Genomic DNA, 13,406 nt, shown 5'->3' on the forward strand with positions numbered 1-13,406 from the left:
GACGAATGAGATGCAAATACTTTGGGGTAGTGGTTTGTTGGGTAGCTTGTAGAATCTATGGCTTTGAATTTAGTGGAATTAACGTCGTCTATAATCTTTGAATTACTTTGTTCAAATCTGTGAAGTGGTCGAAAGATTTTGGAAAAATTGTGATATAGAATTGGAACGAGAAATTATATTTATTAATTGCATACTGTTCTCAACTTTGGTAAACTGTTTAATAGTAGTAGAACGTTATAAAGAAACACGTGTATATGAAATACGTGTTCCGGAAAATTAAAGATACGCGTTCTGAATATATAATTATACATATGCATGCATATACATGTAGAAATAAATATTAAGAAACTCTAATTCAGGTATATTCAAATGCAGGTGAATTAATATATTCATATTTTAATTTCTATAAATTTTACATACTCGTCTGTCCTCTGCGAAATTAATATTTGCGATAAATATCTCGTAACTCCTGTATATCCTTTCAGATTTATTTTAAATCATACAAGTGTCGTTACGTTTTTAACGAAATATGAAAACGTTTTTCTCTCAGTACCAAGCGTTCAAATATTTTCGTGCATAGAGACACTATAGTTAGTAACAGGTTAAAATCAATCTGCTACTGCGAACCACGCGCATTAAATCACCCCTCGGTGGGGAATTAAAATTACCACTGTATAAACAGCGGAAAATGTAAGTTATCGCTTTTTTCCCCTGCGATCTCTTTATGGTACAAGGCTATGACATAATGTGATATAATCGCTATGCTTTGGAAATGAATCCGGAAATTGGCCGCTCGTGACACCCGCGGCAGCCTCGTGTGATACACGAGAATAGAAAAGAAGCTTACGACCGTTTCATGCGGTTTCATCCTCGTTCTGTCATCTCACTCTATCGTCGTGCTACAATGTTGCTGGCGATATTAGCACGAAGAGAGGAAGGAGGATAGATAGATGGTGTCCGAAATTTCGTGAGCCGTTTTCCGGTATACCTAACGAGAACACGCTTCGGTCCCAAGCAAATAACAGCCTACGTGCCCCGAATGGGGATGCAGATGGGTGATGGATGATGTATACTCGATGAGGCCAGTGCTTCCCTCGTTTTCCTACCGGCGCAACGTTTCCGGACTAGGTTCAATCAGGGTTGCTGTTTCAGCCATTAACTATCCTGTACTTTCCATGCAATTGTGCAAGATAGGAAAATTGCAAGGTACGATCGTGATACATGAAAATAAATCTTATTATAAATATTTATATGTATATTTTAGGGATTATGGGATTGAAAGTTTATGTGCGTTACGGTTTTATCAGGATGGTCATTTTATGGTTTAACGTTCCTCCTAATTTGCGTTGGATATTCTATACGATATTAGGGAGATTAGGTTTATCGTAGTTGGACTGCGGATTTTTATACATTTATGGAAAATTGTGCAAAAATAGCGTGGAATCCATATAATAGGTGAGAATACAAAATTGAAAATTGCGTTAACGAGGGAATTCGAGCAGAAATTATGGCAAAATATGACAGAATCGACAAATTTGATAATACGATTCTTCTCGAATTTGATATCGCGTCTTCGCTCGGATTTAACATTTCGTTAAAACATTTACTTTCCTCCTTAGGTATCAAACGCGCTAATCTGCTTGAAAGTTGAATATATGTACATACTGTAGCGTGAATATTTTAAGCACGGCGCAATGCTTTCACGATAAACTCGAAACCACGTACGCTTCTTCCCAAGTAGTAAAATATTTAACCTATCATTTTTCCATTCCATACCATATCTTCTCCTTTTTCTTTCTCTTTTCCTGAGATCTTCAATCGCAAAAGTAAATTCGATATGACGGCAAAAAATTGCCATCGAAATACTATACGCGTTTCTTAAATATTTTATCAAGATTTTTAATCGTCAGTTACGTATATCGATATTAAATGACGAACAAATTATTCCACTTTACGTTAAGAAATTAACCCCTTGATACTCTTAGGTAAAACGATATTCCTTTTTATTTTTAATATGATACGATTTTCTTCAAGAGGATTTAACGCGGCCCCGAGTCCTTGGAACCTCGTTAATTCGCGCTCTTCCATAAGATTCATATTCTGCGATTCGTTTCAAAAAATTCTATCGTGTTACGAATGACAATATCTCCATTAGAAACGTCAAGTTCGTGTTTAAATACCCACTATCTTTGCGCTTATAAAAAATCTGTACAACATATGCAAATTTCCATAGTAAAAAATTTTCTCACGTCTACGCTCGCACACAAAACACATTCAATCCTTTTCAGATAACTCGTGCGCACCGCAGATGCAGGAATGTTAAACATGAGAACCATACATCCCCAAATTTGTCCATTTCTTTAGCCCGTAGCTCTTCGAAACGCATCCTATGTATATTCACACGAGGAACTAGTTTCTTGCTGGTGAATAAATTGCGTCTCGTGTATCCGACATTAGCAATCGCTTGTTCAACTGTCAGTGAGGAAAGAAAGAAAAGGATGGTCAGTTGTACCGTGTTTCCTGGTGGCACGGCTGCTGAAGTTTTGTCGTATCGTTCGTAACGGTAGTGCACGTGCGACGAGCCGGATGCACGTTGCCGCAGCTTGCATACACGATGCACAGAAACGGTAATCGACATATTGCCTAGGTACATGGTGGTATTTTTCAGTTGTTTCAGACGTCGAGATGCTCTTCTCGCGTCTGCCGCCTCGAGACACGATCATCGAGCCGTTTCAGTAACTCTTATTGAGGTGAATTTTTATGTAAATACTATTGCATAATTTATAACAAAGTTTGAAAATATTCTGTAGCTGGAAATATGCTATATTCCTGGCTTACAAGAATATTCATGGGCTCTTTGAATACGCGCTAGTATTTGTAAGTCATTCTGTATATATAAGACACTTATACTCTATTATACTTATTATAGTATTACGTTAGTTTACTTGGTATTATCTTCAGGAATTGTATATTATTTTCATTAGAAATTAATCGAAGAACCTGGAAGAAGTCGTTTGCGTTACAATGTTTGATTTACTGCGCTGCTCGCTGAGTTGCTTATATCAACATCGAGTGCTCGTATCGAAATAAAAAAGGAGATAGAAAAATACGATTGAACCGACAGCGGTAGTGAAACTAGTATTATTTTCTTACTAAAAAATCCACAGCGTTGTTCATCTCCGGTATTTTCCTGCCAATACCATTTGTTACGTCCGGTGACTTTATGTAACCTAGAACCATCCCTCGATCGAGGGGGCCACTGGCTGTGCAATTAGAATTAGTCGGACCTCAATAATCCTAAGGGACTGTAATAAAACTAAGCATTTCGATTTTACCGTTAAGGCCGTTAAGTGATATAAAACACCTTCAAGTTAAAATGTTGCTTATGGTTATTGTTCCATCAGGTAAAAAGTGCGGAAACAAGGGTTTTCCCACTTTTCCAGGGATTTCTACCCGCAAGCGACCAATTCTAGCAAGAGCTTTCTCTTTTTCCCTGCGACAGCATCGTCACCGAACTTCACTGATTCATCGACTACAGATGAGTCAACATCTCTACATTGAGTTTACATCTTTGACTCAGTCAACATCTTTGCACCGGTTTGTCAACCTTAGATCAACCATTTATTTAACTTATATCTATACACATCGAGCGTAACCATCTTGTGTACAAGTTGTTGGAATAAAGTGTAAATTGTAACCTGTTATCTCAGTGTTAGAATTAATTCAACCACCTCTATCACTCTAAACGAAATATGGGATCGATCATTTCGTGGCGTCGATTGTATAATCGTAACAGGAATTTACGACTCCCGCTGACGCGCTTCCTTGCGATCGCGTCTTTCCGCGAACGGTCGAACACCATTCTCTCTCTCTCTCTCTTTTCTTATCGCAACGATAAAAATGAACAAAAGTCTACTATCCTCAAAAAACGAGCATGCAATATTGAATAAAAACTATCTTGTAGCATACAGATTTTTATAACAGACGTCTCTCGCGAGATCGAAGGAACGATCTTCCATAAGATGAAACAAACGAACGAGAATCCCACGAATGCCAGGATCGAACGAGAAAAGTATCGCATCAAACTGTCCACCCCAAATTTGACCAAACTAATCCCCGCTGCAGGAACAATATTACAAAACTCTCGATCCGTCGTGGAAATCCAATTTGGCATCGGAAATGCGAATGACGCCAAGCGAAAAGCAATGGGAACACGCGTTTCAGTTCGACGAGTGGCACGACCACACGCGATAATTGATACCGATTGCAGCCACGTGACACATTTGTCGGAGGGTTTGGCCGAGCGCACGCGAAGCGATCGACGCGTGATCCATGATCCATCGCCATCGAACGCACCCTCGAACGCGTCGCAACGGACGATCGTCACGCTACGTAAAGCCACGTGGCTGGAAAATAATAGCTATTTATACGACGCTGTTATCGGCCGGCGTATGCTTCCGCTTGACGCCTGCCGCGTTGATGACGCCTCTCGTTTATGATCGTTTGCCTTTCTTCCGTTTTGGATCTCGATGTTTACCAGCGTCTCTGTTTTATTCCGCCATAAGTTGCACGATGCACTTTTTTCGATATCTTCCATTGCAAGGCAGTTTGCGTAATCCTGGCGATTTACGAACGTGCGTGACGAGTAATTTATCGTGCGTTAACGAGGAGAAAGGCTTAGAGAAAAAAAAGGTCTTGGGCCGTGTGTTTCTCTGTATCTTCTTTGCGTGTTTTTCAATCGTGCCTTTCCATTTTAACGAAGATGGAAGCTTCGTAGATTTGAGAATAGTAATTACGACGGAATATGAAGCGTTGTACAGTTCTATGGAATTTGAACTAATTTCTAGTATCTGAAACAAGTATTTATAAAAGAATTCCTAATAATTTATTCAAACAACTCTAAGTACTAAGAGATACGAACACTATGACGACTGTGGCTAGTTTCCAGTGCTATTTTCACTTTCATTAATTAACGAAATACCTTGTTTGAAAGTAAAGGGCCAAGAGCGGTAAATAATTAAAGAAGTAAATAAACACGTATGTAAATCGCGCGTTAATAGTTACACATATGGCGTTAGCATCGCGTCATCGACGGCAGTGAACGCATTCTTGCGACAATTGGATGATTGTGTCATTTAATCCTACAAATTTTCAGGATTACTATTCAGTTCACAATATTCGTAATAATTTGGAATTTCTCGAATGTGTTGGAAATTCAGGAAAACTTTAGCATAAGATAGAAACGATAAATCAGGCTGAATGACATGCGTGTGTCACGATCTCGTCATACGACGGAAAACGCTGAAAACTTTCTGCGCAATATAATAAAATATGTATTCGTTTTCCTGGACGAGCGAGAGGCAAGTACATCTCACGGAGGTGACAAACGAAGACATGTCTTTTCACGGCAATGCAAGACGTTGCTTCATTTGCGGTTGTTCTATTTGCATCTGCGGTTCAGCGGTGGAAACGGATAACGCCGTGTGCATGTAATTGTCTCATTTGTGGTTTCAGGTCAAAGCACAATTTGTCCTCGCGGAAACTCAGGTTTTCTACGGTTCTCAGATTTTACACGAGAAGACACGCGTGCAATACAAGAATGAACAAACAACATTATTCTCGGAGCCAACGTTTGCGGTAGCTTGCCCTATAGTATGTCTGTTTTACCTTAGACCAAAATTGGATTGCTGGAATTCAATTCGTTTTCACGAAACCATGACAGTTGTGAGAGCGAACATTGTTACGCGAGTTTTATCTATTTACAATACAACGTATATAAAATTCGCGGTAAAAATAGGAGATTATTATTCACTTTACTCGAAACTCTGTTTTATCCTAATCCACTTGTAAAGTAAAAATACCAAACTCAAAAACGGTTCATTTCCAACTGATATAAGAAAGGAAAATAAAATTTCCCTATATCTGATTTATGCGTCTTCCAATTTTAGTTCGAAACTGCAAAGTTTATTTTTAGATTCGCAGATAATTACTCCGACTCGACTTAAGCAAGCTCCTCATCGACCAAAAGTCGCGAAACGATCGCCCTATTCGTAATTACTTCCCGAAAAACTGAAGAGCCGTAACACTCTGAACAATTGGCTCAGGGGAAAATAATTGCCGTGACGGGAGTTGCGTGTAGGCGAAACGAATCAGGAATTCCAGTCGTCGTCCTGACTGCTGCTCCTTGTCGGCTGACTATGAGTCACACAGAGCTACCACGTTGATTCGTCATCTACGAAACGAAATAGGCTTCTACGAGCCGTGAGCGGTATGCACGCGAAATTAATTCCAGCCTTGTCCCCGGTGCGCCTGGCCGACGTCGAATTTACATTTATTTCTTGCCACACAGGCCGTCCAGTCTGGCCCGGGCCGAATTTCCATATTTCCAGCGCCGACGTCTCCATATCGATCCGATAGTCTCCGGTATAAACGTATCCGACGAAGCGAGCGAAATGCTCGGCTAGACGACGACGAAGAACGCTTTGAGCGGCGAAACGACCAGCACAGGAAGCCCTCTTGCCTTCGTAAAAATGAATCTCAGCCGCGAATCGTAATAAAGGGGGAGGAAGGAGGCAAACAGTTCGTTATGCTGCTTTCTTGCCCTTTCTTTCAGCCTACCTTTTCCTTCTTCTTCTTTTTACTCGTAGCCTTTGTTCGTTGTTGCTTCGCCTTTCGGCCTCTTTCTTTGAGTTAAAGACCGGGGGAAGATGGTGATGACGATGGTAAAGATGGATATTAAGTGGAGCTTTGAGACAGTGTGCCGGCTGTTTTCTCGTTATCAGCCTAGAGAGATTCTAAATGTTTGGCTTCCTCTCTGAAGTTGATCTCTCGATTGTTTTCCTTAGATTCTTTACGAGGTAGATTGGAGGAGACGGAGAGACCTTTATCGCTTGGGTTTACAGCGTAATTGTAGAGTAAAGAGACATCGAGTAGCGTTGTTAATTTACTCGTTTAGGCTGCTGTAACTTATTCGTATTCCACTGTCAACGCCAAAGGAAAACATTTCCGACCAGCGATATTCTTCTATTATAGAATTTTCCTGCATCTTTTAAAAGAGACACTGTTCGATCCTTCGACGAGAAAAGATGAAGTCGAATGTCGCGAAGATTGGAACGCACAGGGTGACCCATTTCGAGCTATAAATGGATTTTACGATCGGAAGCTGCGTCAATCGCACAAAATCGAACGCGCCAAGTGGTACGAGGGGCTCGTTAGAATTTCGCGAAAGAAATCTACTGACGGAGTTGCCGATATTTGTGCCGGGCCGCTTGTAATTTTTTGGTCCATTCTTTTATCCATTTTTTTCTATTATTATTATTATTTTTAACCCGTTAGACACATCATTTAATCTCGACAAGACACGTGAACACGAACGTACTTTCACGCATTCCTCAGAAGTTGCAAATTCTTTTCCATTAACGATAAATCGAAGAATTTGTTTATATTACGTTTGTTTTGGCACACCGGTTATTGATTTATCGAAAGGGTTAATAGGTTAAGGTTACGTATAAATATAACCTTGATAATCTTGACTTGTCTTTGCTAACGCCTTCTCGGCGACATTTAAATCCCTTTTTATTGTTTTCGATATAAATCCTGGGATTAGTTTATTTTTACATCGGAATCGGACACCTTGCGCGTATATGTCGTTTGTTGATGCCAAGATCGGGCCAAGATTTAGGACGTACTATTTGGATTGAAATTTCAGGGTCCTCGGCGAAAATGAAAGTGAACATCTGTACGAAGCCTTGGGAGCGTACCCGCGACGTTTTATTGCGTCACGTTTTATTTCGGTTTCGATCGGTCGCTCTACGGCCATAAACGCGTTTCAAAAACCTGTCGAAACTCAGATTTATTTCCTAGATCGTATTTCTTCCTTTTTTCTTTTTTTTTTTTTGTTGTTTTTACGAGTAATATATTTTTCAGACGCAAGAATCTGTATGCAAAACGAAACGAATATGAGTTTAGAAGGAACTCGTCGTTGATATTTTCGCAGGCTAATTCGTTGGCAAAATTTCGAACATCTATTGGTGCGTGTAATATATGTATGTAAATGCAGTCGTGTGCAGAATTTAAAGATGTGAATGACATCGGATTTCGTATTCGAGAAATAACTGGCGCCTCGTTGTTTCTCACGTCTAACTAACAACAGTTGCGCGTTTCGTATTTGTTACAGTATTATGAAATAATTAGAACTCGAAACGATCGTCCAGATCTGTAACTTTAGATATCGTGCAGTCTGTTTAGGAATTTTTTCCCAGCAATCCCAATTACGCTTTGGGATCTTGAGTTTCTCACGTTTATCGGTATAAAAAGATTCGTAATTTCAAGGTAGTCCTCGATCGCGTGTTTTTTCTCCTTTCTTCAACTACATATCTCACTTCTGCTTCTGAGAAAGGAAATAGCGTGCATTTTATTCCTAAGAAACGAGGGAAAAATTATTATTATATAACGCATTGTTGCGCTGCAGTGTTCCGCTCGTACTCGACCTCGATTTTTCTTCTCTCTCGAAGGCGAAATAAAACGGAAGAGAAAGAATTTCTCATTTCTTAAACGACATTAACCGATAAGAAGGGAAAGTAGAAAACCTAATGATTTCAGAGGAAACGCGAATCTTCCAAACGTTTATTACTGTGTCTCGATTCATTTCGGTCGATACAATCAAATTTTGAGAAATTTATTCGCTAGCAGGATCGGAAGTATGCGAGGTACGCAAAGTAGCTCAATGTTACCATTCCATTGGATCCTCGCGGTCAGAATCGAGATCGTCATTTAAATTCAGTGCGTCGTAGCCGAAGCATTCCCGGGGCCTACTCCCGGGAGAGGATGATGGATGACCTTGAACAACCAGTGGGAGATCGTGGTACGGTTATTCAATAGTCGGAAATGGTTCGTCAATGGCGGTTAACCTAACGGCTCTTATTACGCAAAACAGTCGACGTTTACGGTTACTGTGTTACGCACGAAAATGTGCTGCTCCTTTCAGCAACTATTTATATACCGGCGACCGACATCGCGTATATATGTGCACGCTTATGTGAACAGCGTTACGACAGTCAATTACGTTTCATTGTAACGACATTATAGATACGTTTGCGCGCCTAATGAAATTTCAACGGGTCCATTGTATTTTCTCGATGGCGATGGCGATGGCTCTCGGTTCATTCGTTTTTCAACGCCACGTACAGTATTCGAATCGCGTATACGCTGGCTCACGAATGCATTCGAACGCTTACCATAGTTAGGCGAACTTTTACGTATATGTCGTATGAGTTTTTACGAAAGATTTTGAGGTTTCCCGCAATGAAACACGATCGCATCGGTCGAATTTGAAACTGCACTGGAAAGAAGCACGTAGAAGTTACAGGGTATTTTTATCGCGAACGTATACGTATTTGATAAAGAAGATTAGTACGCTATGCTATGAATAAAACTAGTACGTGTAGATATGGTTTGTTAATATAAAGGATAATTGATCGTTTATATATTTCTATGAAACATGTGTAGCCAGTACGTAATGTGATAACTATATGCAATAATTCAGAAAAATGTTCGTACACTCTATAAGACGATTATCTTTATTTAAACGCAATGAGTCATGATTATTTTGGCCAAATTTGAAACCACTCTGAGAATGTATGTAGCAGTGCACGAGATACTTTTATTGCAAACATATATGTATTTGATAAAAGAAATTGGTATGCTGTGCTATGAATAAAGCTAGTATCGTAAGCATACAATAAGCGTTCGATGTGGTATCGCTGAATATCGAGGTTTATTAATATAAAGGATAACCGATTGTTTATATACTTTCGCGAAACATATGCAGCTAGTACATAACGTAACAACTATATTCAACAATTCAGAAAAATGATCGTACACTCTGTAAGAGGACTATCTTTATTTAAATGAAACGTCATATTTGTTTATCGATATACGAAAGAACAGTAACTTATGGGCGCTATTCTACAGAAATGTTGTTACAGACGAGAGAAAATTTCATCACACAAACAATAAATTACTAATATTTTGTCGAAATCTTTACGATAGCTAGTAATCATGCAATTTAAATTCTGATTTTGGCTGTACACAAGTTGCCATCATTCATCCAATACCATATACGTATACATCGCATGTAAATTATAAACAACAGATGACAAAAAAGGTCAGCATTTACAACGTAATCAGCAAACATATTGAACACCATCTAATATCGATATGTCGAAGCAATTGATTTTTGTTCCCGATCGACGCGGAATATTTTGCCATCGAGTCGAATCTCTTCAATAACGCGCCATAGGAACGTCGATTCGTTTTTGCTCGAGACGATGGCAAAAAGCGATTTTAATTAAAGCTGATTGCCAGGCGCCAATTAACGCCGCTATTGCACCCCCTCGCTCAAAGACACTAATGTCCTGTACATATCACTTTTCCACGCTGGTCGTTGGAAAATCCGGTTTTCATCGAGCGATTGGACATCGATACGCGCCGCGCCAAATTTCTCTGCGGCGTTTTATCGGACGGGCAAAAGAATGAAAAAAGGGAAAAGGAGGAAGAGAAACTGCTGAAAAAATGTCGGTACACGGTGTACGGTGGCACGATCGAATGCGTGAAAGCTTCTCGTTAACGGAAGTAGAGAAGACTCGTCGACCCGATTGGCTCTAGCTTCGGTTCTCCAGTTTCCAGGGATTCGAAATACGGAAATCGATGGTATATAGGGTCGTGGGGTAGAGAATACTGAAGCTCTGTGGTAGAATATTAGATGATTAATGGTGTTCTTAAGTAGCGCTGCTGGGTTTGGCTTTAGAATTATTAATTGGGCTTATTTTCTTTGCGATTGAAGAATTGGTTGGAGCAATTTGGTCATTTTAAAGATTTAGATTAAAACTTGAATTGTACTCGGTGTATGAGTACGAACAAATATGATACGAATATGACCAAAAGCTTGATTTATAAATGGGATTGTAATCGATCGACGATATGGTTTCTCCAGAGAAGATATTGGGGAATGTTCGAGTAAGAGGTAAGAACGAAGGTTCTTTTAGGGGAAAATAGAGCGAGACGAGGTATCGATGTTTTACTTAAATAAGACACGCAAATGAGTAGTTATCCTGTGATGTAGGACTCGACCAAAGAAACCTAACAGCTCGACTACACTGTTCTGACAAAATACGATAAAGTCTCGACTCGTTACGTTCTTCTGAGACTTTCTTCAAACATATCACAAATTCCTTTTGTTTGCTACAATGGCAAGATTGAAATATATAAAATTCGAGAATCGTAGCAAGGTTAATAAGAGCCAACATTAAATTTCGTCAAAAGCATCTGTTTTTTCTTTATATTTGGCCACAAAACCAAAAATCTGAGATCTACTATTTCAGGAATTCTGATGGCGCTAAGTCTCGATTCCTCAAACTCCTCACGCTACTTCGTCAAACACATGCAGCGAGTACTCTTTCTCTCTCTCTTTTTCTCTATCTCTCTACTAGACCTATTCTCTCTACTAGACCTATTCTCTCTACAATTAAATTCCCACTAATTCTTCGTCGTACCTTTACCATTGCTAAATCAACTTCAATTCTTTGGGAACTATCCAACGGTCGCTTGAAATGTCATTTCACCCAAATGTCGCAACCTGAGGGTGTCGTATCGGCATTGGTTCACATTGTTGGTCGATCATCGTCGTACGCAGTTCTTTAGCATCGTGGTGCGTTATTTTGTGGCTAGTTGGACGCTGTCCCGAGGAAAGTCAATGTCACGGCAGACAAAAATACTGTTCGGCTGGCATCGGCTGACGCCGCGCCGTTTGAATTCTGATCCGTGACCGAGATTCTCGATCAGTCGGCGTTTCGCGGAGCCACGTAGTTGTGGTGTTGTTGTTATTGTTGTTCCTGCCTCGGGTGCGTCGCATAGCGAGGGACGTGCCTTCCGCCAAATGCCCTGTTTTACGTACTGCCTGTGGTGTTGCTGCCGTCCCCTAGATCGATACTTGTCGAGGCGTGGGGACAGGTTCGATTACGTCGAGTATATACCTCTGTATCAGGTGAACACGCTTTGTCGAGTGGCATCTGTCGTGTGATAAACGTCGGTAATTAGCCAGTCACCAGTCGGACGATTTTCTTTTATCGTTCTTTTTCTCGACCCCCTTTAGATATCTCGTTTAATCTTTTGAGTACTCTGAGCGCTTTTAGCCAGTGTTGTTATAAGTTACGAATGCATATATATCGTGTATATTCTTGGTGCGAAAGTGGCACGAAAAGAGTCGATAAATGTGTGGACAAACGAGTTTCCTTAGCTTTTTTCCCTTAATATTCTGCTTATGAAAGAGAATACGTATTTCTTCTTCCAGAGACGATTCCACGGTTTGTTGAAGTTTGACAAAAATTGGGATATCGTGTAGCATCGTGAGATAAACTATTCTTTCTTTAGACCGTGGAAAATATTCTTTTTATTTCTAATATACGTAGTTCTGTAAAGTGTCTGTATCATTCTACAATCGTACCATGACAAGACGATATATACGAGTTTGTTGATAATGTTGCGTTTATGTAACTTTTATATAATATTCCACACAGGTAGATATCGTGGCGATCTTTAATGGGTCAGAATTATCCTGTACGCCATGCAGAATATTATAGTAGCCACAATAAATACACTTCTTTTTGTTTCTTTACATTTTTTTTTTTTTTAAGGAACGTCGATGTCCATGGTATTTAATACTCAAAGGGTTAATTTTCTTTTACTTTACGCTTGTTTGGAAGAGTAAGCACGTACCACGAAGTCGACGAGGGGATTGGATACCTTTGTTCCTCCTTGTAATTGTCAGCATGATTCGCCTTCATTGTGCATTGTCTCGTTTGGTTTTAATAGCTTGAAGAGGCGTGGCGATGAATTTACAATTGTTGCGTGCAGTTTGATCGAGTATTATTTTGTGGAATGTTTAACTTATTCGCGTAGAATGGGAAATTGTTATAACCAATGAACTTTTTAGGAACAAAAGCTGGGCCATTACGAGCGTGTCTGACTTTCATCTGGCCGCTGTCCAATTAGTTAAACGCGCGTAAGAATATTGGACTTTAATGTACTTACGTGCTGACAAGATGTTTATGCACTATGTATCGTTCATCAAAAACTTCATGTATCTTCACAGTTTTTCAATAATTTTTATAGTTTCTGAAATGCTTACATTAATGGAAGACAAACGAACTTATCACTCAACCCAATATCGATTACTCAAGACCTGTGACAAAATTATCACTGATAATGTTAGTTGAAATGTACAAGACGACCCAGATATAACCTTTTATTATTATCCATAACAACTCCCCCCACCAAAAAAAAAAGAAAAAGAAAGAAAACAGATCGCACGATCAATACCAAACAAAATTTTATCTGGAATTTTATAT

At 39.6% G+C, this 13,406-nt stretch overlaps 1 protein-coding gene across 8 annotated transcripts in view; it reads left to right on the forward strand.

Moving 5' to 3' along the window:
* Positions 1-13,406, forward strand: part of Efa6 (Exchange factor for Arf 6) — an 82,284-nt gene that overhangs the window by 29,837 nt on the left and 39,041 nt on the right. Inside the window, exon 1 of one of the 8 annotated variants that reach the window (XM_076624842.1) lies at positions 11,832-12,043. The exons of 6 other annotated variants lie outside the window; for them this stretch is intronic. In XM_076624842.1, the coding sequence (XP_076480957.1) occupies positions 11,936-12,043 (108 nt within the window). In that variant the 5' untranslated portion in view covers positions 11,832-11,935. Of the gene's footprint in view, positions 1-11,831; positions 12,044-13,406 lie in introns of those variants that run through there. One more of the 8 variants, XM_033334945.2, reaches the window with a different exon arrangement.

Source organism: Bombus vancouverensis, chromosome 15 (assembly GCF_051014615.1).
Source record: "Bombus vancouverensis nearcticus chromosome 15, iyBomVanc1_principal, whole genome shotgun sequence".
In the NCBI taxonomy this organism is placed as follows: domain Eukaryota; kingdom Metazoa; phylum Arthropoda; class Insecta; order Hymenoptera; family Apidae; genus Bombus; species Bombus vancouverensis.